The 25,522-nt window shown below is 41.6% G+C and overlaps 2 protein-coding genes across 3 annotated transcripts in view; one reads left to right on the top strand and one right to left on the bottom strand.

Moving 5' to 3' along the window:
• The window catches only part of LOC119961755 (protein FAM216A), a 45,915-nt gene extending 42,487 nt beyond the window's left edge, over positions 1 to 3,428 (top strand). Inside the window, exons 6-8 of the mRNA XM_038789013.1 lie at positions 695 to 720; positions 1,068 to 1,126; positions 3,029 to 3,428. Coding sequence (XP_038644941.1) covers positions 695 to 720; positions 1,068 to 1,123 — 82 coding nt within the window. The 3' untranslated portion in view covers positions 1,124 to 1,126; positions 3,029 to 3,428. The remainder of the gene's footprint in view (positions 1 to 694; positions 721 to 1,067; positions 1,127 to 3,028) is intronic.
• A 5,103-nt stretch (positions 3,429 to 8,531) lies between these two features.
• Positions 8,532 to 23,754, bottom strand: vps29 (VPS29 retromer complex component). 2 transcript variants are annotated; one of them, XM_038788940.1, is made up of 5 exons: positions 23,583 to 23,652; positions 20,932 to 20,943; positions 11,892 to 12,083; positions 10,590 to 10,825; positions 8,532 to 9,067 (listed from the first exon to the last, which is right to left on the bottom strand). In XM_038788940.1, the coding sequence occupies exons 1-5, from the start codon at positions 23,583 to 23,585 to the stop codon at positions 8,950 to 8,952; spliced, it is 561 nt and encodes a 186-aa protein (XP_038644868.1). In that variant the 5' UTR covers positions 23,586 to 23,652; the 3' UTR covers positions 8,532 to 8,949. The 2 variants fall into 2 exon arrangements, with proteins under 2 accessions (XP_038644868.1, XP_038644923.1); XM_038788995.1 differs by lacking the exon at positions 20,932 to 20,943 and having other exon boundaries at positions 23,583 to 23,754.
• Between the last annotated feature and the right edge of the window lie 1,768 nt (positions 23,755 to 25,522).

The following is a 25,522-nucleotide window of genomic DNA, read 5'->3' as shown; positions in this document are numbered from 1 at the left end:
TTAGGAAAATGAACTCTTGCTACCTGAAGCTATGAGAGCAGAATGAGAAAATTAAATGTCCGAATTGTATATCCGAGCGGTTTTAAACTTGGGTGCTTGAAACATCTAGGTTCACATTTGCATTCTGGGCTGTCAGTCAATCAACAGTATGAATTTCCTTAGGAAGCTATGGAAATTGCAAACGGTCCAAGATCCAGTTGAGTAAATATGTAGCATTAGATAGATATTTAAAGTTAGTTAATTTTTGCTGTATTTTCAACTAAGAGGATTTAAAATGTAACCATATTTTCTTTTCCTAATCGCTTTTCGGATTGAAGAAAGGAGTCTCACAAGGGACAGTGTCTAATCTAGGAACTCAGTTAAAATTTGTGATTGGGACAAACAGCAACTTGAAAGACATTAGTCTTTCAATATCCAAACAGAACCAAATGTACTAAAATATTAAGAATCAAAATCAATGGGATTAGTTTTAGATTGTTGTCGATCCAATATGTGCATCTACACACTGACCAAATGGCCGCCTTCTGTGCTGTACTGTGGCTCTATGAGGCCGTCTTCACTGTTCCTATTTTAACACAAGAATTGCTTACTTAAAAGCTTGCAAAATAATTGAAGTATTTTGAACATTTGAGTGGCATGAGATGTGATATAAATGCAAAAATTAAATACATTTTTTTCTTTTAAAACACTCCAGGTTGCGTTCTCGAGCCCCAACGAAAGGCAGCAGGGTAGCATGGTGGTTAGCATAAATGCTTCACAGCTCCAGGGTCCCAGGTTCGATTCCCGGCTGGGTCACTGTCTGTGTGGAGTCTGCACGTCCTCCCCCTGTGTGCGTGGGTTTCCTCCGGGTGCTCCGGTTTCCTCCCACAGTCCAAAGATGTGCGGGTTAGGTGGATTGGCCATGCTAAATTGCCCGTAGTGTCCTAATTAAAGTAAGGTTAAGGGTGGGGTTGTTGGGTTACGGGTATAGGGTGGATACGTGGGTTTGAGTAGGGTGATCATGGCTCGGCACAACATTGAGGGCTGAAGGGCCTGTTCTGTGCTGTACTGTTCTATGTTCTATGTTCTAAACCTTAAGGCTAAAAGAACCCAATTTCAGGTCAATCGAAGTGAACAAATCTAAAAGGCAAGTACAGGTAGTTTTGTCTAAAATGTCCTCAACCTTAGCAAAAATAGATGAATTCACGTCAGGTAAAAAATGAGAACACTCTAGTCTGAGAACAATTGTTTTGCATAAATCTCTCAATTATTACTCTGGTATAATGCAAGCTCATTTACAAGATGAAAGGGATGATATCTGAAAGCTCATTCATTTGCTTTATTTGTTATAATTGCCACAGGGGCAACAGTGTCCAAGTGGCTTTTATATCTTAATTGTTATATATAAACCAACATTAGTACTTTTTGCACAATCATGGCAAAAGACGAAGTACCAGTCACCTCACGTTCCAAGATATATTTTGTGCTTCTATAATCAAAGTATGTGAAAATCTAGCAAAATTTTACTATCTTGCTTTTATCTAAAATTTCACAGAATTGAATGTGATTTCACAGCAAAGTTAATCTGACTTGAATTCTCCCCAAACAAGACCACATTTATTTGTACAAATTCTAATCTTTTGCTTGTTTCCTTTCCAGTCTGAAATAGAATTGAAGCTGCCGACACAGCAGGTGGTGCACCAATGCTTTGAATGACTAGTTTTATATATTTTTAAAAATATAAATTTAGAGTACCCAATTTATTTTTTCCAATTTAAGGGGCAATTTAGCGTGTTCCATCCGCCTACACTGCACATCTTTGGGTTGTGGGGGTAAAACCCATGCAAACACAGGGAGATGTGCAAACTCCACACGGACAGTGACCCAGAGCTGGGATCGAACCTGGGACCTCGGCTCCGTGAGGCTGCAGGGCCAACACACTGCGCCAGTGCTGCCCTTAGTTTTATATTTTAGCTTAGCATTTTGGGAAGGGGGAGGTCAAAAAAAGAGGGGGACTGCAGAGCAGAAGCAAACTATCCTGCAAGTAAAAGAAAATTAGGTTGTCTGCCATCCCAGGTTATCACCTAGCAAAATATTCAGCTGGTTGTGGCTAGTAGGAGAACCACATCTTTTGTGTTGAAGCAATAGCCAGCATCCAGTAGTTTGATAAGTAGAATGACTGACTAACAAACATTTAACTTCATACTTTTGCCAAATTGCTACATAACAGTTTTGGATGGTCTTAGCTGCTTTCTTTTAATCTTTGAATTTGAATGGAAAAGAATGCATTCCAATGTGTCTTCTCCTTGTTTTTTCTATTATGACCTATTGAGCCTTTGACAGTAATTAAATTGACGATGTAAATAACGAAGAGCCGGTGGAATCTGAATAGGTAGTGTAGAATTTTTGGGCGTGATTCAACTAAAAAATTCTAAGTGTCATTTTGGGCATGTTTGAAGGGGTGTTTTGCGCTAGCTTTTTGGGCGAGATCCACACCGCCAATCAACCAGAGTAATATTTTTGGGCTATGGGCCTCGAGTTTCCCTCCAGTCAAGCCTATACTTCGAAATGGAAGCTGATCGTGCCAGCGAGACAGCTCAAGAGATCAGGGCGCCATTTTGAAAGGGTGTCATGATCTCTAAGCGAGCGTAGGACCCCTCCCCTGCTATGGGTGACTGAGGCCTCCCTGCCCCCCCCCCCTTTTCAGGGCTAACCTCTGAGGCTTCTTCACCCCCCTCCCTCCCTTTCATGGGAATCACCCACCCAGATCCTGGTCAGTGCCCTGTCAACCTGGCAGTGCCATGGTGCCCGAGAGTCAGGGGGCCATCCTGCCCTGTCCCCAACCAACGAGACCTTTGAGTCATACCCTTGAAGACTGAGACTGAATCTATTAAATGGCATAATGTTGCTTTTAGATGGCGCACATCATTTTGCAAAGTTCAATTTTAAAAAATAGTTCTTACAATAAATTGCATTTAATATTACAGCTTTAATATATGTAGCTTTGTTTTGCAAGAATTTCAAAATTTAAGCTGCAATATTTCCTCAGAAATGACAGAAGAGAATGAAGAACACACTGGTTGATTCTGCAAGTTCCATATCAGTAGCTGAACAATTCAGAACAAGCTAAGCAAGGATCACAATGAAAGAGCAAGTAATGAAAATTGATACAAGTTCCCAAAATACTACCTCAGGACTTTGCATTCCTATTTCATTAGAGATGCTTGTTGTTTACACATTAATATCAGAAGAAGAATTTGTAAAGTAATTAATTGGGGATACTTTCACAAGAAATCAAGATCATATAGGTTTGGCTAAAGATAGGAGTAAAATACTGATATTTAATTGGTCAAAAAAAGATTGATGTGTTTAAGACTCTACTTAAATGCAATATTAAAATATATTCTGAAGCGATATAGACCTTAATGTCAATTGTCTCTCTATCTACAGATGCTGTTTGACCTGAGTATTTCCAGAATTTAGCTTTTATTAAAAAAATATAACCTTGTTAGGAACTCAGCAACAAATTTGAGTTGTCTAAGTTTGCAGAATTGAATTGCTACTTGTACAATTGAATTTCAGAGTCCAAGTCTTATTAAAATATTTAAACATGGGTTTTCTAGTTTTCTATGCAATTGGCATACTGATTCTATATTAAATACTGTATTGGCACTTCTTTTATTTTACAGCATTCTTTTCAGATGAAAGCCGACATGCTACAGCACAAACAAGTCAATAAGAAGTAGAGCAAAATCACAGTCCGACAGTATTTGCACTTTGTAATTCCACTAGAGGAATCTTGGTCAACTGTAAGGTACAATACGAAGTACATTCAGAAACCCATTCCTCACAGGAAAGAGAATGAGCATAAGCAAACCTGCATCATTGGTTCACTTACCAATATCAGCTCTTTGAAAAAGCAACTCATCTCATCCCACTCTGCCACCTTTATCCAATAGCCTTGCAATTTTCCCTCTTCAGGTGTTTATGCAATTTATTTTGAAAGTCCTGACTGTATCTACCTCCACCATATGTTCAGGCAGTGTCTTCCAGATCCTACCCAGTCGCTATGTAAAAGATGGATTTTATCATCTCAAACACCTGATAATCAATGTCCCTGATTCTCAACCCTTCTCTCAATAGGAACAGTTTCTTTGTCAATTCTGTCTAGATTCTGTATAACTTTGAATATTTCATTAAAGTGCCTTGTAGGAGAACAAGCCTGTTTCCCCAATCTACACACTTAATTAAGTGCCTTATCCTTGAAACCAATTTTGTAAATCTTGTGCACCTTTTCTTTTTTTTCTTTAAAAAAAAATAAATTTAGCGTACCCAATTATTTTTTCCAAGGGGCACTTTAGCATGGCAAATCCACCTATCCTGCTCATCTTTTGGGTTGTGGGGGCGAAACCCACGCAGATACGAGGAGAATGTGCAAATTCCACATGGACAGTGACCCAGGGCCGGGATTCGAACCCAGGTCCTCAGCGGCGTAGGCAACAATGCTAACCACTGTACCACCGTGCTGCCCCTTGTGTACCTTTCCTAAAGCTTTCACATCCTTCCTAAAGTGCAGTCCCCAAAATTGGACACAATATTCCAGTTGGGACCAAATCAGAGTTTTATGAAGGTTCATCAAAACTTCCTTGCTTTTTTTACTCCATGGGCTGGATTCTTTGCACCCAGACACGGAAATCGCGGCCGGCGCCAGGGTGGAGAATCCAGTTTGGTGTGGAAATTGGGACTGGCGCCGGTTTGCCGATTCTCCGGGCACAGAAAAGCAGCGTCACCGGGGACTATTGCCAGAGGCCCACTCCGACATTCTTTGCCTCTGACCGGCTGAAGTCCCAACGGCGTGGAACTAACCTGGTCCAACCAGTCGGGATACTCGCGTGGCGGCTGCGGACTTGGTCCACAGCTACCCTGGTCGGGGCGGGCGGTTTGGAGGCCAGAGGGGGGCTTTATAGGCGGCCAGGGAATGACTGTGGGGAGTTTGAGGGTCAGGTGCACGGCCAATCTGGGGTCTCCCTTTGTGGGTCTACCTCCGTGGTCTGAGTCCACCAGGGAGCACAGCAAGGCCGCCGCCGTACGCATGCGCGGCCTCTGACCCAGAAGTGCAGGGGGCCCGTACCTGCAGCAAAAGCTGCGAGATTTACTCCGGAACCCTGCTAGCCCCCTGCAGGGCTGTGAATTAGTGTCCCTTTAATCCAGGATTTTCAGGAGTAAAACTCCACCGTTTTGATGCCGGCGTGGGGACGTAGTCCCAAAAACAGAAAATCCAGCCCCATGCCTCTGTGGGAGGACAGGTTGAGAAAGTGGTTAAAAAGGCACATGGGATTCTGGGCTTTATAAACCGTCAACATTTTGGGCATCACTTCACATTTCTCTTAACTTTCATCTGCCACCTATGTCCTCTCGTGTCCTTCACGATCTTCCACAGTTTAGAGTACTTCCAAGTTGCACCATCTACAAGTTTGGAATTGTATCCTGCAGACCCTAGTCTAGGTGATTAATTTAGATCTTTTATTTCAAGAAGAGCAGTGGTGGAACTCACTATTTTCCTGGGCTTCAACTTTTGTTCATAATTCTCTATTCCCTGCTTGTACATACACTGAGGCTCCCCTTAACGGCATCTATCCTACTCGCCTCAAATCCCCATGGTAGCAAGCTCCACATTTTCATCTCTGGGGTAGTTTTATCTGAATTCTTCATTGGATTTCTTGGTGACTAGTTTATATTGATGGCCTCAAATTTTGCTCTTTTACAACTGAAATCACTCTAGAGACTTAATTTAAAAATGGTAAAACTTTTGATAAGGACCTCTATTAGGTTAGCTTCAGCTTTCTCTTTTCAAAAAGAGACCCAACCTGTTCATCCTTTCCTCACAGGCATATAGGTCTAACCAAGTTTCACGACAAGTTTGGCATGACTTAACCTTTCAATTCTACCCCTCTGGAAATGAATCCAAACAAGAGCTTGATTTGTTTTTCCTAAAATGGCCTCATTAACCTGCTTTACTACTTTGCGTGTTAATTATATTGAGAGATTCCCTTACTACTCTACCCCCTTTAGATTATTTTCCTATTAAATGTTATCATAATTTGCAGTCCTCAGTATTTGACTATCCCATCTAATTTGGTGCCACCAAACTGTGGTATTTGCAGGTATTGCAAACAGTGGTCCGAGCAATGATCCTTGTGGGACCCCACTTGTGAGCTCTACCACTGAATAGCCACCATTTACTACTAAACTCTGCTTTATTGATCTTGAAACCAACTAAAATATTCATTTTGCTACTTATCCCAAGTCCCCGGCTCTGACATATTCATTAATCTATTACATGTTATCTTCAATTTTAAATTTACGTTCCAATCAAAACACTTTGCTGCCCCCTCCTAACCTTGACTAGCTTTATCTCAGTCTCTAAACTCATCTCAACTGCAAGATTCAGCTTGTTAGCATGACCCCACTCACCATGGGAACCAAATTACTTTCACAGCTGCCCAATATTCAGACCTCAAATTAAATTGATGAGAACATTGAAATGCAATATCAATATTGTTCCATAGATTAAGATTGTTAGCAGAAAAATAGAAGATATGTTTTACAAGAGTAAAATGGTTTTCAAAAGCTGGAAGTGAAATTAAGGTGCATCTTCCCAATGCTCAGTGCTTTCGACTAGCCAGTGGCTGAGCCAGATGAGTTAGAATGGTTGTGGGTGTGTCCTGGTCGCTATGGAGGGAAGGGACTGAAAGGTTAGCCATTGTCCTCACTCCATGTACAGAAATACAAGCCAAGCTTTGCTCAGCTGTGCTGCTCCTGGGGCAAGTAGCCCCAGATGCTGTACAGGCTGCTTCAGCAAGACAGAGTACCAGAGTCAACATAAGAACATAAGAACTAGGAGCAGGAGTAGGCCATCTGGCCCCTCGAGCCTGCTCCGCCATTCAATTAGATCATGGCTGATCTTTTGTGGACTCAGCTCCACTTTCCGGCCCGAACACCATAACCCTTAATCCCTTTATTCTTCAAAAAACTATCTATCTTTACCTTAAAAACATGTAATGAAGGAGCCTCAACTGCTTCACTGGGCAAGGAATTCCATAGATTCACAACCCTTTGGGTGAAGAAGTTCCTCCTAAACTCAGTCCTAAATCTACTTCCCCTTATTTTGAGGCTATGCCCCCTAGTTCTGCTGTCACCCGCCAGTGGAAACAACCTGCCCGCATCTATCCTATCTATTCCCTTCATAATTTTAAATGTTTCTATAAGATCCCCCTCATCCTTCTAAATTCCAACGAGTACAGTCCCAGTCTACTCAACCTCTCCTCATAATCCAACCCCTTCAGCTCTGGGATTAACCTAGTGAATCTCCTCTGCACACCCTCCAGCGCCAGTACGTCCTTTCTCAAGTAAGGAGACCAAAACTGAACACAATACTCCAGGTGTGGCCGCACTAACACCTTATACAATTGCAACATAACCTCCCTAGTCTTAAACTCCATCCCTCTAGCAATGAAGGACAAAATTCCATTTGCCTTCTTAATCACCTGTTGCACTTGTAAACCAACCTTCTGTGACTCATGCACTAGCACACCCAAGTCTCTCTGAACAGAGGCATGCTTTAATATTTTATCGTTTAAGTAATAATCCCGTTTGCTGTTATTCCTACCAAAATGGATAACCTCACATTTGTCAACATTGTATTCCATCTGCCAGACCCGAGCCCATTCACTTAACCTATCCAAATCCCTCTGCAGACTTCCAGTATCCTCTGCACTTTTCGCTTTACCACTCATCTTAGTGTCATCTGCAAACTTGGACACATTGCCCTTGGTCCCCAACTCCAAATCATCAATGATAATTGATGATAATTGTCAAATAAAATAAAAGTGAAAACATGCACCTCAAATTCTCAATGCCATTACTTTAAATTAAAGTCAGCCATTGTTGCAAAAATACAAAAATTCTAGCATTGAAACCCTGAAGTAATTTTTCACCTTCAACATCTCTCAAGGATTTAATTTTGATGAACAGATTTAGATGATCACACAGAACGTTTCATAGATTTCATGGAATTTACAGTGTAGAAGGCGGCCATTCGGCCCATCAGGTCTGCACCAGCCCTTGGTAAGAGCACCCTACTTAAGCACTCGCCTCCACCGTATCCCCGCAACCAGTAACCCCACCTAACCTTTTGGACACAAAGGGGCAATTTTGCACGACCAATCAACATAACCTGCACATCTCTGGACTGTGGGAGGAAACCGGACAGAGGGAGAAAGTGCAAATTCCACACAGTCACCCGAGGCTGGAATTGAACCTGGGACCCTGGAGCTGTGAGGCAGCAGTGCTAACCACGGTACCACCGTGCCACCCCTGTGCCACCCCCTTTAACAAATCATTTGCGATATTCTATGTTGTAGATTAGCTAAGAGTTAATAGGAAAATACAAACAGAATATAAACCAATTAATGAAATTGGTCAAAGATTGTGAAATGCACAATTATATTTCATTAATTTTCTTCAGCAAAATAGGAAACAATTATATAATGTTAGCATTTGAAATAACATTTATTAGCATTTGTGGGAAGACAAACATTTTACATGGAGCTGTGGGGCTTCAAACAAAGGCAGAAACAAAAACCTTTGGCAAAGAATTTCATGCATATTACATGATGCATTACTCCATTACTGTAAGCTTTGAAAGGAAATATTTACAGGACTGAAAACCCTCTAATTCAAGAATATAGCACCCTTTTCAGCAAGGATCTAAACTAACCTTACATAAATGTGTGCAATAAGGTTCCTTTCATATTGCTGGAATAGTTAACAGGTACTAATGGAACTAAATCTTATAATTCACAATATATAATACGTTTAAAGACTTGTTATCTTGATCAAGGTTCAAAAGGAAAAATGACTCATAAATGAACAGGAAATGAAACTGTAAAAAAAGCAGCCAAGACAAATTTAGGATTTTTTGTATTCAATTCGTTCTACTTTTACATCATCAGAAATCAGCTGATAAACGTAAGTGACTACTGTGGATGCTTGAATGTCCATCAATACGAATGAAGGGATGATATTACTGGAAAGGAAAGAAGACAAACTGGTTATATTTTCTACATACAGAAGTTATAGCATCAGTTTCTTTACACTGTGACCACAATTCAAAAAAAAAATGTTCCTCTTTACAAATTCTTAGTACCATAGTTGGGTCTGTGACCAATTAAATCATATCTCACTTTCATATATGTTGCATTCTACCCAAGATAATTCTTTCTCAACATAAATTACCGAATAATCATTAATTAATCATTTAAATATCTGCAAAATGTTCACATTCAGCAAGTTCGTTTTTAAGTTAGGATTTAAATGGACAGACTAAATGCTTATCCATGATTACATATTCTGTAATTTGAATGACTGCACTAAACCCATCTGCATTTTAGGAGTAGAAAGTAGTACAGGGGGAATTTTTAAAGATTTCCTTGTTGGTTTACGCTTTAACAACTATTTATGTGGCAATATTTTTATTGCCTAAATATATTTACTTCCCCATATCAGGCAAAGAGTGTGCTCATACTATGACTTATACTGCAAAGCTCTTCACATACACTGAAATGTTTTGAAGCACAGTCAAAGGTAGTTACTTTAACAATGTTGCACAAACAATGAGCTAAACAACCAATTTATTTTAGTGGCATTCATGAGGAAAGAATATGGACTGAAACACCAGGCAAACTCATTACTCTTTAAAAAAAAAAATAATGTCATGGGATCTTTAATGCCAACTTTAAATACAGAACAAGCAGACAGGGCCTCAGTTACTTGGAAGTTGGGATGCAAATGAGTAACTTTCTTACTCAGGTGAGCGATTTACAAATTGACCCAAACGTGTCACAATCTTTAAGCTGTTTGGAAAATATTCTCAATCAACTGCATTATTCAGTAACCTGGACTTTGGGAGGTTAATGACAGAAATTCACCCCCCCCCCCCCCCCCCCCCCCCAATATTTGAATGCACTGCATACGTATTTAGCTAATTGGTTTCCACCCTTATAATTAATTAGGATTAGTGATCAAATTCAGGCATTGGTTGGGATGAGTAGAAAGCTAGTTTTTTTCCCCCCCAAACTGAAAGAACAAATTTTCAGTCTCTCCCTCCATGCATGCATAAGTGATATTTCCTGCCTGGAGCAGTTCAATCCAAAGATGTGCGGGTTAGGTGGATTGGCCAAGCTTAGTGTCCCAAGATGTCCAGGTTAGGTGGAGTTATGGGGATACAGTGAGGGAGCAGTGCTCTTTCACAGTAATTTCTTTGCAGTCTTGATGTAAGCCTACTTGTGACAATAATAAAGACTATTATTATTAGAGGGTACTCTTTCAGAGCGTTGGTGCAGACTTGATGAGCCAAATGGCCTCCTTCTGTACTGTAGGGATTCTATGGATTCATAGGCTACCCCTTTCACACTGCAGTGGACAGAAAAGATTGTAGGTGTGAATATATGAGATGCACTTTTCTAAATAATTTATGCTGTTATGAGTGATAAGAAAACTAAATGGTCACCAAGATGCCAAGAATTTACTAGATATTCTGGAGCACTTACCCTTCCAGTGCATTGCATGCACCTGTGGCAGAGCCTGGGTTAATATAGAACTTGCTCTCTTGCTCAAAGGCTTCAAACTTGTGCGTGTGACCAGAAATTAGGATATCTACATCCAGTTGTCGTTGCAGTAGAGCCAAGCTGGCCATATCACCCCAGGGAATTACCTGGTGACCATGGATCAAACCAATTTTGAATTGACCCACTGTTACCACCTTCTGTTCTGGGTAATTCAGGTTCTGAAAAAGATGAAAAGACTGGTTATATATTAAAAAGGAATAAAGTTCTGTGAACCAATCTTTAATAAAATGTGAAAAAATGAATGCATTCATTCCAATGGTCACCAACTGTGGTTCTCATCTCAATCCTGCTGCACTGTTAAAAGGATACTAATTACTGGGAATTAAAATTGATCGAGGCCAACCATAAAATCAAAGTATAAGTACCAAATAAAAATTGTAACATGTATAAGCAAATCAATTGTAAGGAATTTTGAATTTGCCCATAAAATTGTCTCAAATTGGAAACGAATATAATGGCACGGATTTTGTGCAATGGCAAGATTTAAGACATCCCTGGTAAATTTAACTGTCTAGTGCACTGATCACTACTGATAACATCCTTCATCTTCTCCCTTATTTACAATTAGAATGGGCCACAGCAAATATAGTGACAAATCACCAATGGTGTGGCCAGGTTTCTCCACTTTGTAACAAATGCTTTAAATGGGGCAGCTCACAGCAACCCAGATACAACTCAGAAGCCCCTGGTCCACTACACAGGCCCCGGCTCCCCACCAATCCCCATCCAGACAATGCACATCACCTTCCCTTCTGGAATTTCTGGCTTAAAACCAGTTTTTGTGCAAAACCAAAAGTATGACACTCATCTGAAGCTATATTCCTAATACGCTGCTCTCTTAGTGTAATTCAGCCTGCTTCCATTAGATGATGTTTTTAAAATAATAGTTAGAGAGAGTAGAAGGTGAAAGATTCCTGCAATTGATTGTACAGTAATCTCTATTGAAAATCCAAGGGGTCAGGTCTGCTACGGCAATCCTTTGTGTCAAATAGTTTGTCAACATTCATACACAAACTGGGTTCAATACTGGCGGAAAGGTGTTCCTGTGATGCACTACTCTAGCAAGGAGCCAATGGCTTCATGGGAGGTTTGTGGTGGTTGGGGGCAGTTTTACTTACATGACAGCAATTCCTTTCCATTTTCACATTTCATTATTCAATCAAAAATATTGATTTAAAAAAAAACACGTCAAAAAGTACATTTCTAAAACAAAGCATTCCTTACCTCATCAAAATCTCCTCTGACAATGTGGACATCTCCAGCCAGTGTTTTAAGGTAATCATAACTTTCTTTAGTGCAAAGATTTCCTGTACACAAGATATGCTGAATTTTACCAGGAACCAACAGCTTCTTAAATTTGGCTGGCAATGTGTTACAGCGGTGAGGAATGTGAAGGTCTCCCAATACCAGCACCAACTTTAAAAACAGAAGGAAATAAAATAAGCTTTACATGAACCTTATTACTCATTTAAATTCCTAGGAAAATATGCTGCGCCCAAAGTATTATATCAGTAGAGCTTTTTAAAAGTTTTATTTATTAATTAATAGTGAAACCTCAATTATTACTCAACGGTAATTCAGAATTAAAATCCCGTAATAGCCTATTATGATTATGGAAATAATGTGAGCCATGTACAAAATGTAGCTAATAATTAGTGAAGCTCAATGCAGTAAAGTTCAAAGACAAAACAGATCATTCATCCCCTGAATTTATTGATAGCCAGAATTCAACATTCTGATGATGTTCAGGACCTTTTTTGTTGAAAATGTCCTGACCATTGTATCTATGTCTTTATGATCAAAGCACCTATGCATGGCACATCAGCTTTATAAACTTTCCTGTTAGAGATCCAGTCTTGCTTTTTGATCATTAGTGATCTTAGCTTAGGTGAAAGTTATTCGGCATCGTAGCATGGTGTGAACATGTTGCCCAAGTTTCACAGCCAGAAGCCGGTTAATCAGAACTGCACTCTTTTTCGAATACTGACATCCTTTGAGCTCAATCTGCAGCACAAAACTCTATTACGCATGTGTTCAGCTCATGGAGTTTGCCAAAAGCTATGTTAAGCTGGCTTTGGTGATTCCGCAGGTACTTCTGTATTAATATGGATTTCTATAAAAAGGTGCTACACAGCTTGACGTATCTGATCTTTGTTGACCTTTAATCCTTGCCTGGATTGGAAGAGTACCGCTATCATTTAAAGATCTATGGTTATGCTACATTGTTGGCAAGATGGTTTATAACATCTTGCATTTCATCCTGGGAATGTGCCAAAACAGCAATGTCATCAGCAAATAGAAATTAAAGACTAAATTCTTCCAGCGCCTTTAGATTAGTTTATAATCCAAGGTTGAGGAGATGTCCAGTCTGGAATCTGATCTTACTCCTATTTAAGAGAGCATTGCAGCAAGCAAAATCTAGAATGTTGGTGTAAAGACATATTATTGCATGACATGTAACAGGAAAAAAAAGTAATTGCCCCATTTTCCATTATTCAAGCCATCATGAGAATTGTTTGACCATTTCTGATAATTTGCCTGGACACCCAAATTCATATATGATTTATATGGCAGGCATTGAATAAAGTGATTAGGGATCTCTTGCAAGGATAAGCAAAGAGTCTCCCCCATAATTACCACATAAAAACAACTTCATTTACCTTGTAGAGGTGAACAATTTTGTGTTTGGAGACAGTCTCCAGAATGCCAATCATGTAAAGTTTAGTGAACAATGATTTAGACTGTATTCTGTGTTCCTCATAAACCAGTCACACTCTCAATTTGTAACTTTTGGTCTAACAGATCAGTTATTCATAAGCTCGATACTGTACATAAAGACAATTTATTTCAATGTTGAAGTGCAATCACAAAAGTCAAGCTATTAGGTTTCTGGTCACTCATGAAATGAATCCAATTAGTAACTAAGCTACAGGAGAACAACATTTTTAGGTAGTTTGAACGGAGATGGTTCTTAGGTCTGCCAGTAAAGAGGATTGGAGCATACAGTTGGCCTCATCAGCCCTGGGTTAGGAAGGGAAGAATGGCCAAAATTACTCCTTCTAATTACTATCCAGAAAAAGTGAATGTATTTGGGTTTCATACAAAAGCAGTATCAGATTTTTGTGATGGTAAAATATCCTGATGATACTGTCAAGGCAATTGTCATGTGAAAATTAATGCATGGAGCGGTGTAGAACCATAACCCAGCAAGGAGGAAAAGATATTTTGAAAAGGTGAAGCCAAAACCTCTCTTGCATTGTTAATTTAAACAAACCAAAAATGCGCAAAATGTTTAGTGGAACATTTGCAAGTCACAGAGAATTTAATTGCAAACTACCCCTACCACTATATAACAGAAGTACCAAACAGCTCTTGATATACTACAATCCATACATTTAGAAACATTGATTTACATTGTAGGAGGCCATTTGGCCCATCGGGTCTGCACCAGCCACTGGAAACAGCACCCTACTTAAGCCCACACATCCACCCTATCCCCATAATCCAGTAACCCCACCTAACCTTTTTGGACACTAAGGGCAATTTAGTATGGTCAATCCACCTAACCTGCACATCTTTGGACTGTGGAAGGAAACCGGAGCACCCGGAGGAAATCCCCACAGACACGGGGAGAAAGTGCAAACTCCGCACAGACAGTGACCCAAGCCAAAATAGAACCTGGAGATGGGAACATAAGAACTAGGAGCAGGAGTAGGCCATCTGGCCCCTCGAGCCTGCTCCACCATTCAATGAGATCATGGCTGATCTTATGTGGACTCAATTCCACTTTCCAGCCCAAACACCATAACCCTTAATCCCTTTATTCTTCAAAAAACTATCTATCTTTACCTTAAAAACATGTAATGAAGGAGCCTCAACTGCTTCACTGGGCAAGGAATTCCATAGATTCACAACCCTTTGGGTGAAGAAGTTCCTCCTAAACTCAGTCCTAAATCTACTTCCCCTTATTTTGAGGCTATGCCCCCTAGTTCTGCTGTCACCCGCCAGTGGAAACAACCTGCCCGCATCTATCCTATCTATTCCCTTCATAATTTTAAATGTTTCTATAAGATCCCCCTCATCCTTCAATATCCTGGAATGCAAGGACATTAATGAAGCAAGTGCCTTTACTTCTAGGATACCAGATTCTCCACTATCTAGGTTCTTAATCTTTAGCTTGGGCTTGTCAAGGAGACACAGCCGGAGTGAGGCACATCCAGAGTGGAAATTGCAACTTGGTAATTTGGTGCAGTGAGGTAATTCGGTGCAAAGTGGGAGAAGGTGCTTTTTCGGAGGTGCTTTTTAACCCTGGTAACTAACTGGTAAGTAGTTTTTCTTTTCATTGTCTAATTTATTCATTTTTATTTTGAAATTGTAGTTGTACAAGTTTACCTAAGGTTTAAGACAAGGCAGGAGATCCCAGACCCATGTCATGCTCCTCGTGTGCGATGTGGGAGCTCAGGGACACGTCTACTGTCCCTGGCTCTTTCACGTGCAAGAAGTGTGTTCAGTTGCAGCTCCTGTTAGACCGCTTGACAGCTCTGGAGCTGCGGATGGACTCACTTTGGATAGCACATTTAACGAGTTGGTCACACCACAGGTGAAAGTTACAGAGGGAGATAGCAAATGGGTGACCAAAAGACAGAGCAAGAGTAGGAAGACAGTGCAGGTGTCCCCTGCGGTCATCTCCCTGCAAAACAGATATACCGCTTTGGATACTGTTGGGGGAGATGGCTCACCAGGGGAAGGCAGCAGCAAGGTTCATGGCACCGTGGCTGGCTCTGCTGCACAGCAGGGCAGGAAGAAAAATGGCAGGGCTATAGTGATAGGGGACTCGATCGTAAGGGGAATAGACAGGCGGTTCTGTGGCGCAATCGAGACTCCAGGATGGTATGTTGCCTCCCTGGTGCAAGGGTCAAGGATGTCTCGGAGCGGATGCAGGACATTCGGGGGGGGGGGGGGAAAAGAGGTGAACAGCCAGCTGTCATGGTGCACATAAGCACCAACGATATAGGTAAAAAACGGGATGAGGTCCTACAAGCGGAATTCAGGGAGTTAGGAGTTAAACTAAAAAGTAGGACCTCAAAGGTAGTAATCTCAGGATTGCTACCAGTGCCACGGGCTAGTCAGAGTAGGAATGTCAGGATAGATAGGATGAATGTGTGGCTCGAGAGATGGTGCAAGAGGGAGGGATTCAAATTCCTGGGGCATTCGGACCGGTTCTGGGGTGGGACCAGTACAAACCGGACAGTCAGCACCTGGGCAGGACTGGAACCAATGTCCTAGGGGGGGTGTTTGCTAGAGCTGTTTGGGAGGGTTTAAACTAATGTGGCAGGGGGATGGGAACCGATGCAGGAAGTTGGAAGGTAGTAAAACAGGGACAGAAGCAAAAGGAAGGGGAAAAGTGCAAGGCAGAGAAGACATAGTCAAAAATCAAAAAGAGCGACAGTACAAGGTACAGTGACTGAGGGGAGCTCAGTGAATAGGCCCAGTAATACTAAAAGGAATAAAACTGGAGATGTTAAGATTCAAAACAGAGGTAAAAAAACCAACAGAAGTGTACTTTACCTGAATGCGCGTAGTATTCGGAATAAAGTAAATGAGTTGATGGCACAAATCATCGTGAATGACTATAATTTAGTGGCCATTACTGAAACATGGTTAAAGGATGGTCACGACTGGGAGTTAAATATCTGAGGGTATCAAACTATTCGGAAGGACAGAGTGGATGGTAAGGGAGCTGGTGTTGTTCTGTTATTTAAGGATGACATCCGGGCAATAGTAAGGGATGACATCGGTGCTATGGAGGATATGGTTGAATCCATTTGGGTGGAAATCAGGAATAGTAAGGCGAAAAAGTCACTGATAGGAGTAGTCTATCAGTCACCAAATAGTAAAGTTATGGTGGGGCAGGCAATAAACAAAGAAATAACTGATGCATGTAGAAATGGTACAGCAGTTGGCATGGGGGATTTTAATCTACATGTCGATTGGTTTAACCAGGTCGGTCAAGGCAACCTTGAGGAGGAGTTTATAGAATGTATCCGCGATAGTTTCCTAGAACAGTATGTAATGGAACCTACGAGGGAATAAGCGGTCCTAGATCTTGTCCTGTGCAATGAGACAGGATTGATTCATGATCTCATAGTTAGGGATCCTCTCGGAAGGAGCGATCACAATATGGTGGAATTTAAAATACAGATGGAGGATGAGAAAGTAAAATCAAATACTAGTGTTTTGTGTTTAAACAAAGGAGATTACAATGGGATGAGAGAAGAACTAGCTAATGTAGACTGGGAGCAAACACTTTATGGTGGAACAGTTGAGGAACAGTGGAGAACCTTCCAAGCGATTTTTCACAGTGCTCAGCAAAGGTTTATACCAACAAAAAGGAAGGACGGTAGAAAGAGGGAAAATCGACCGTGGATATCTAAGGAAATAAGGGAGAGTATCAAATTGAAGGAAAAAGCATACAAAGTGGCAAAGATTGGTGGGAGACTAGAGGACTGGGAAATCTTTAGGGGGCAACAGAAAGCTACTAAAAAAGCTATAAAGAAGAGTAAGATAGAGTATGAGAGTAAACTTGCTCAGAATATAAAAACAGACAGTAAAAGTTTTTACAAATATATAAAACAAATAAGAGTGGCTAAGGTAAATATTGGTCCTTTAGAGGATGATAAGGGAGTTTTAATAATGGGAGATGAGGAAATGGCTGAGGAACTGAACAGGTTTTTTTGGTCGGTCTTCGCAGTGGAAGACACAAATAACATGCCAGTGACTGATAGAAATGAGGCTATCAGCGCTGGGGGAATTCTGGAAGGGCGTAGCGAGGACGGTGTCGAGGGTGGTAGGATCCAAGGTCAATCCAGGCTGGGGGCTCGCAATCTTTGGGGTTGCAGTGGAGCCGGGAGTGCAGGAGGCGAAAGAGACCGGTGTTCTGGCCTTTGTGTCCCTAGTAGCCGGCGGAGGATTCTTCTTCAGTGAAAGGATGCGAGGCCCCCAAGCGTGGAGGCCTGGGTCAACGATATGGCGGGGTTTCTTAAATTAGAGAAGGTGAAATTTGCCCTAAGGGGATCAGTGCAGGGGTTTTTCAAGGAGGTGGCAGCCATTTCTGGATTTTTTGGCAGAACAATAGGAAAAGGCCAGCAGCAGCAGCAGCCCAGGGGGGGGAAGGGGGTTGTTTAGGTGTTTTGGACCGGAGGGTCGGGCATAGTTGCTCTATGCTAATGGCGGGCGTTGATTTCTTTCTTTCTTTACGTATACACGGGGGGGGGGGGGGGGTCGTCGAAGGGGCGGGCGCGTGTTTTGTGCGAATTGTGGGTGTTAATTTACCTCTTCCTTTGTGGATGCGTTGGGGGGGGGGGGGGGGGGGGGGGGTACTGTTTTTTCATTTTTCTGTTCTTTGTTAAAAATTTTACTTTTTGTTGTTGATATTTTATGAAAATTTTGAATAAAAATTTTAAAAAGAAATGAGGCTATGACAGGCAAGGACCTTGACAGCATTGTTATCACTAAGGAGGTAGTGATGGGCACGCTAATGGGGCTAAAGGTAGACAAGTCTCCTGGCCCTGATGGAATGCATCCCAGAGTGCTAAAAGAGATGGCTAAGGAAATTGCAGATGCACTAGTGATGATTTACCAAAATTCACTAGACTCTGGGGTGGTCCCGGTGGATTGGAAATTAGCAAACGTGACACCACTGTTTAAAAAAGGAGGTAGGCAGAGAGCAGGAAATGATAGGCCAGTGAGCTTAACTTCGGTAGTAGGGAAGATGCTGGAATCTATTATCAAGGAAGAAATAGCGAGGCATCTGGATAGAAATTGTCCCATTGGGCAGACGCAGCATGGGATCATAAAGGCCAGGTTGTGCCTAACTAATTTAGTGGAATTTTGTGAGGACATTACCAGTGCAGTAGATAACAGGGAGCCAATGGATGTGGTATATCTGGATTTCCAGAAAGACTTTGACAAGGTGCCACACAAAAGGTTGCTGCATAAGATAAAGATGCATGGCATTGAGGGTAAAGTAGATAGAGGATTGGTTAATTAATAGAAAGCAAAGAGTGGAGATTAATGGGTGTTTCTCTGGTTGGCAATCTGTAGCTAGTGGTGTCCCTCAGGAATCCGTGTTGGGCCTACAATTTTTCACAATTTACATAGATGATTTGGAGTTGGGGACCAAGGGCAATGTGTCCACGTTTGCAGATGACACTAAGATGAGTGGTAAAGCAAAAAGTGCAGAGGATACTGGAAGTCTGCAGAGGGATTTGAATAGGTTAAGTGAATGGGCTAGGGTCTGGCAGATGGAATACAATGTTGACAAATGTGAGGTTATCCATTTTGGTAGGAATAACAGCAAACGGGATTATTATTTAAACAATAAAATATTAAAGAATTAAAGAATGCCGCTGTGCAGAGAGACCTGGGTGTGCTAGTGCATGAGTCACAGAAAGTTGGTTTACAGGTGATTAGGAAGGCAATTGGAATTAAGAAGGGAGGTTATGTTGCAATTGTATAAGGTGTTAGTGAGGCCACACCTGGAGTATTGTGTTCAGTTTTGGTCTGCTTACTTGAGAAAGGACGTACTGGCACTGGAGGGTGTGCAGAGGAGATTCACTAGGTTAATCCCAGAGCTGAATGGGTTGGATTATGAGGAGAGGTTGAGTAGACTGGGACTGTACTCGTTGGGATTTAGAAGGATGAGGGGGGGATCTTATAGAAACATTTAAAATTATGAAGGGAATAGATAGGATAGATGCGGGAAGGTTGTTCCCACTGGTGGGTGAAAGCAGAACTAGGGGACATAGCCTCAAAATAAGGGGAAGTAGATTTAGGACTGAGTTTAGGAGGAACTTCTTCACCCAAAGGGTTGTGAATCTATGGAATTCCTTGCCCAGTGAAGCAGTTGAGGCTCCTTCATTAAATGTTTTTAAGGTAAAGATAGATAGTTTTTTGAAGAATAAAGGGATTAAAGGTTATGGTGTTCGGGCCAGAAAGAGGAGCTGAGTCCACAAAAGATCAGCCATGGGATTCATGGGATTCTCATTGAATGGCAGAGCAGGCTCGAGGGGCCAGATGGCCTACTCCTGCTCCTAGTTCTTATGTTCTTATTAACACAACTGCGGAGTCCTCTGGCAGAATAGTTTAAATAATGTGCTGTTTCACATCCAAAGCCATAGAAAGCTATCTGCAAAACAGGTTTGTTTTCCCCAAAACCTGCAATGCTACAATCACTGCAACACTACATTTCCCAGGGACAGAAATGTAAACAGCTGGTATTCATTCACCTTCATAAACTAAGAATTTATTAGACTATTCTTCAAAGACCATCTTAACGGTGGATGTTTCTACTGTCACTGTAATTCTTCATTGATCAACTGCAGGTCTACATCAGTATAAAAATACTGAGCAAGAGTTCTTAATCGACTGGCTGGGTGAGAATATTGAAGCTGGTTCTGGGTGTTGGGGGTGGGTGGAGGAGAAGTGAAGGAGTTTTGAACAAATACCCTTTGGATGGAAAATGAATGGGTTCTCCTCTTGCAATGATACCCTTAGTGAATCAGTAATTTTCTCAATCTGACCGGGAAAATAAAACACTGTTTTAACCTGTATGATTACTGATAAACATTGATCATAATACTGTAGAGACTCCCAAACTGTGGGCCAACCATCCAAAAATGCGATCCAATGTCTCCTGTGCAGCATGTGCATTTTGGGACAATGCCAAGACCGCAAGGGATGTTTGAATCCCTGCTGATTTCTACAAGCTGGATATTGGGCACAGCAGATTCTGGTGCACAGTGACTGATTGTTACACCAGCTCGTATTAGGTACAATATTCACTTATAGAAATGAGCAGGGATTCATTGGAATAAAATTTCTGTCACATCTCGCAATTGCGATGTGAAAATAAAGATCCTTGAACTTTGAGAGGTTTGATCTGTACATGACTGAAAGCAGAGTGAGCATTTTGAACTCTTAATTTTCTTCCTAGGCATTTGAAACCCAAGATGGATTGTACTCTACAGATATACAAAATATGGTTCCTTAGAAAAGGGGTATATACAGAATCGCTGAAAGGTAGGGTGGGCTTAGCAAAACAGTTTGGGAATCTCTGCAATAAGGTCAAAGGAAATAATATCAGTCCACAAACTGCTTGGATTAGGCCTGCAAGTTAAATACCACATACAGCAAACTGTTAGTCTGCACACTACCAAAATTATTGGCACAAACAATTTTCACCACCACTAAGAGTGTAACTTACTCTGTGATAGGCCTTAACGAATTGAAGATCAATTGTAGGCATTAAACGGAAGTTGGGGATATGGTCAAGAAAAGTCAGAGGGAAAATATATTAAAAGTCACCAAGAAAATCTATTTAATGATTGCTTAACATAAAACACTTCTAAAATTGTTGCAAAGACAGTACTTTACGTTCCAGTTATATTAAAAAACTTTCTAAAATCTTCCTGTTCTTGTAGTCTGCTTTTATATCAGAATATGTTTGTATTTTTGTGCAACAGATGCCCATGAACCAACCTTAAAGGCCACCTATTCCTTTACCAAATGATTGCTCACCAGTGTGGTGAAGTTCACCTATTGAAGTTGTGATGCAGTGGCATTGTTATTGATTAGTGGAGGGAAGAGAGAGAGAACAGGTATATTTACATCTTATTAGATCAATAATATGCAGAGATGTATCTCTCACCTGTAATGGAGTTTGAACTTGTTAATGAGCCAAGTTGTAACTTCTGCACACTATGTTGTTCTTGGTATCGAGTCCAGAAAGTTATGGAACTTCAGGTGCATATCCAAGTATTTATAAAAAGCGGGTTATGGTTTCTGCCTCTACTAAGCCTTTCAGGCAGAGTTCCAGATCCCCACCACACATGCATAAAAATACTCAACTCCTCTAATTCATCTACCTTAAATCCATGTCACCTGGCTATTGATGTCTCAAAGAGAAAGAGTGGAAAGGAAGGACCTTTCCAGGCCACTCAACTGAATTTCTCCTTAGCCTCTTCTGTTCGCAAGAAAACAACCCCAAGTATTCAGCCTTTCCTCATAGCTAAAATTCCCCACTCCTTGCAACATCTTCATAAATATCCTTTGAACCTTCTTTAGTGCAATCACATCCTTCGTCTGATGCAGTAACCGTATATGTAGCACTTTAGCTGTGGTTTAGCTAGTATTTATACAGTTCTAGAATAGCCTCCCCACTGATTGGGCCAATAAGGTATCCCAAATGCCACCTTAATCACCTGTCTGTTATCTTCAGGAATCGGTCAATGTAACCTTAGATTGTATGTTCCTCTACACTAGTATTCTAACATGTATTCTGTAGTCCCTTGCCTGTTTGCCTCACCCAATTGCATAATTTCAGATTTCTCTGAATTTAATTCTATTTGCCATTTCTCTACCCATCTGCCCAGTCTATTGATATCTTCCTACAGATACAGAGTACAGCTTTCTTCCTCAATATCAACCACACTGCCAATGTTTCCTCAGACCTCTGCGGCAGGGCAGCATCTCTGAAGTTCCCCTGCAAACCAAATTAAAGCCAGCCTCTTTCAATTACAGCGGCCTTGCAAAACAAAAAAACATAAGAACCTGCAAACAGCAGAAAATACAACTAAAAGATGATATGAACAGAAGTAATTAGAGGAAAGCTTCCTGATCAAGCCTATTAGCTGACATAATATTAGTGCAAAAGGCAGCCATTCAACCCATCGAGCCTGCACCGATCCTCTGAAAGAGCACTCTACCCAAGGTCACTCCCCTGCTCTATCCCTGTAACCCCAGCCATCGATCATCGCCAATCCACCTAATCCGCACATTTTTGGAATGTGGGAGGAAACCCACGCAGACATGGGGAGAATGTGCAAATTCCACAAAGATGGACACCAAGGTATTGAACCCTGGCACTGTGAGGTAGCAGTGCTAACCACTGTGCCATTGAGTACTGTACTCAATTAACCAAGATATTTACAGTACCAAACATTGATGATCTTTCTCCTAAAAGTCCAATTTCTACCAGAACTAAAACGATTGTGTTGCATTACTGTAAAATTCTCCATTTCACAGAGATATTAATCTCAAACACAAAAACATTTCCATTCCACAAGAATTAAAACGGCACGTAGCAAACACTGAAATAAATGCATTCCTTTCTTGCATTAGGACTGCAGTTAGTGACCGAGAACCAACAGCACCTCATTTCCTCCCTATCTGCCAAATTAAATTTCCTAAACAAGGAGGTAGCTATTTTTTTTGCCCCCACCGTGCCTGTAAACTTTAAATGTTCACGAACAACGTTCATTTTCCTTTTGAAACAAACTCGGTTTCAATTTAGGAAGTGCACAGGAGGTTTAGCAGCACTCCCTGTGGTGTAAAACGGCCTATTCTCCGAGGTTTACGCCACTGCTCTACAGCTAAAAAAAATCTAAACGTCATTTTTAAAATGGAAATACTGGACTACGAAAAATTACATTTAGGAGAGACATCTTTCCAGAAACAAAGCGCCTTTCTAATAAAATAAACAAGAACGGTGACACTTAAAGGTGACTGTATACTGATATTGGGAGATACACACGGGTATTGGGAGATACACACGGTGTGTGGCAGCTATATCAAGAACGCGAAGGAGACATTTCTTATTTTCGGTGGCTCACAAAGTGATCTAAAAGCCACCAAGTCCTTGCCTGCCGCTTGCATTCAGGACCTGCCAGCTGACGGACATCATGTGATAGTTTCCAAATCCCAGCGCAGGCCTCAGATACTCATCGCAGGCCCGGGCTCTCAGACCCGGCGCCAAGGCAGCAGCCGCGGTGATTCTCGATTTATACACACACACTTTCAGTCAGGGCGAGGAGGATTAAGGCGATGTCATCTCGGGAGCCTGAGTCTATAACTCACCATTTTCCAATCGGCGAAGCGGAAAGCAGCTCCTCAATGAAGGGATTCAGCACCCAGCAAATACTCAGCCAATCACTCTCCAGATTAGAAACAGGTCCCTACGGCGCAGTCAATTGGCCGATTTTAGAACAACGAGAATTGGAAATGACTCTATTTCGAATTCTAAATAATAATAATAATCTTTATTGTCACAAGTAGGCTTACATTAACACTGCAATGAAGTTACTGTGAAAAGCTCCTAGCCGCCACATTCCGGCGCCTTGTCAGGTACACTGAGGGAGAATTCAGAATGTCCAATTCACCCATCAAGCATGTCTTTCGGGACTTGTGGGAGGAAGCCGGAGCACCCGGAAGAAACCCACGCAGACACAGGAGACCGTGCAGACTCCGCACACACAGTGACCCAAGCGGGAATTGAACCGAGGACCCTGGTGCTGTGACGCAACAGTACCAACCACTGTGCTACCGTGCCACCCTTACTTAAATCACCTGTAATCTTCTGCTTGTGTTGGGTCTGCAGATTAACATCCTTATCCCCCCCTAACATTTATGAATGTGACATTGACCAGGGCACTCTTCTTTGAATAGTCCTCTGGGGTCCTTTACATCCATACGAACATGCAGGTGGGGACCTCAGTTTAACATCTCAGCCTGGGCGGCACGGTAGCACAGTGGGTAGCACTGTTGCTTCACAGCTCCAGGGTCCCAGGTTCAATTCCTAGCTTGGGTCACTGTCTGTGCGGAGTCTGCACATTCTCCCTGTGTCTGTCTGGGTTTCCTCTGGGTGCTCCGGTTTCCTCCCACAAATCCCGAAAGATGGGCTGTTAGGTAATTTGGACATTCTGAATTCTCCCTCTGTGTACCTGAACAGGCGCCGGAATGTGGCAACGAGGGGCTTTTCATAGTAACTTCATTACTGTGTTAATGTAAGCCTACTTGTGACAATAAATATTACTATTATAAAGACAGCAGCTCTGACAGCCCGCTGCTCCCTGAGTCTGACACCAGAGTGTCAGCCTCGACTTTGTTAAATTACTTGAAGTAATATGTTACTCATTTGTTTATGGCGAGAAGTTCTTAACTTTGATGATGATGATTACTCAGTCGCCCAATGATAAATAATTTATCGAGTAACTAATCAATTAATTTGTGAGTTTGATTCTTCAATACTTTTACTAGCAGTTAAATTACACTAGATAGAATTAGATTAACAATGAATATTATACTTGCACTCTGAGCTAACTATACACTTCTGTTCTCTAGTCACAACACACCCGAAGAGAGCGGTTAAGCAGATTGAGCTTGTATTTATAACCCCCTGTTAGTGTTGCCCGCTAGTGATCATCTGACTGCACTGACTACACATTAACCCTCTATATATATATATACATATACAAGATCACTACAGACTTCTTGTGCTCAAGTCCTGGAGTGAACCAAGAATCTTGTAATTAAGAGGCAAGAGTACGACCAAATAGCCACAGTTTACACAAACAAATTTTAAAAAGTCACATTTCTAATAGGCAAGAGTAATGCGATTGGAAACTTATACCTGAGAATTCAGGGTAGACCATTTAGTATAGAGATGAGGAGACATCTCTCATGAGGCAGCACGGTAGCACAAGTGGCTAGCACTGTGGCTTTGCAGCGCCAGGGTCCCAGGTTCGATTCCCCGCTGGGTCACTGACTGTGCGGAGTCTGCATGTTCTCCCCGTTTCTGCGTGGGTTTCCTCCGGGTGCTTCGGTTTTCTCCCACAGTCCAAAGATGTGCAGGTTAGGTGGATTGGCCATGATAAATTGCCCAAAAATGTTAGGAGGGGCTATTGGGTTACGGGGATAGGGTTGAAGTGAGGGTTTAAGTTGGTCGGTGCAGACTCAATGGGCCGAATGGCCTCCTTCTGCACTGTATGTTCTATGTTCAGTGGTGAGCCTTTGGAATT

Source organism: Scyliorhinus canicula, chromosome 1 (assembly GCF_902713615.1).
Source record: "Scyliorhinus canicula chromosome 1, sScyCan1.1, whole genome shotgun sequence".
In the NCBI taxonomy this organism is placed as follows: Eukaryota; Metazoa; Chordata; class Chondrichthyes; order Carcharhiniformes; family Scyliorhinidae; genus Scyliorhinus; species Scyliorhinus canicula.
Note: the sequence above shows the minus strand (reverse complement) of the source record. Positions and strands in the feature narration are given on the sequence as shown.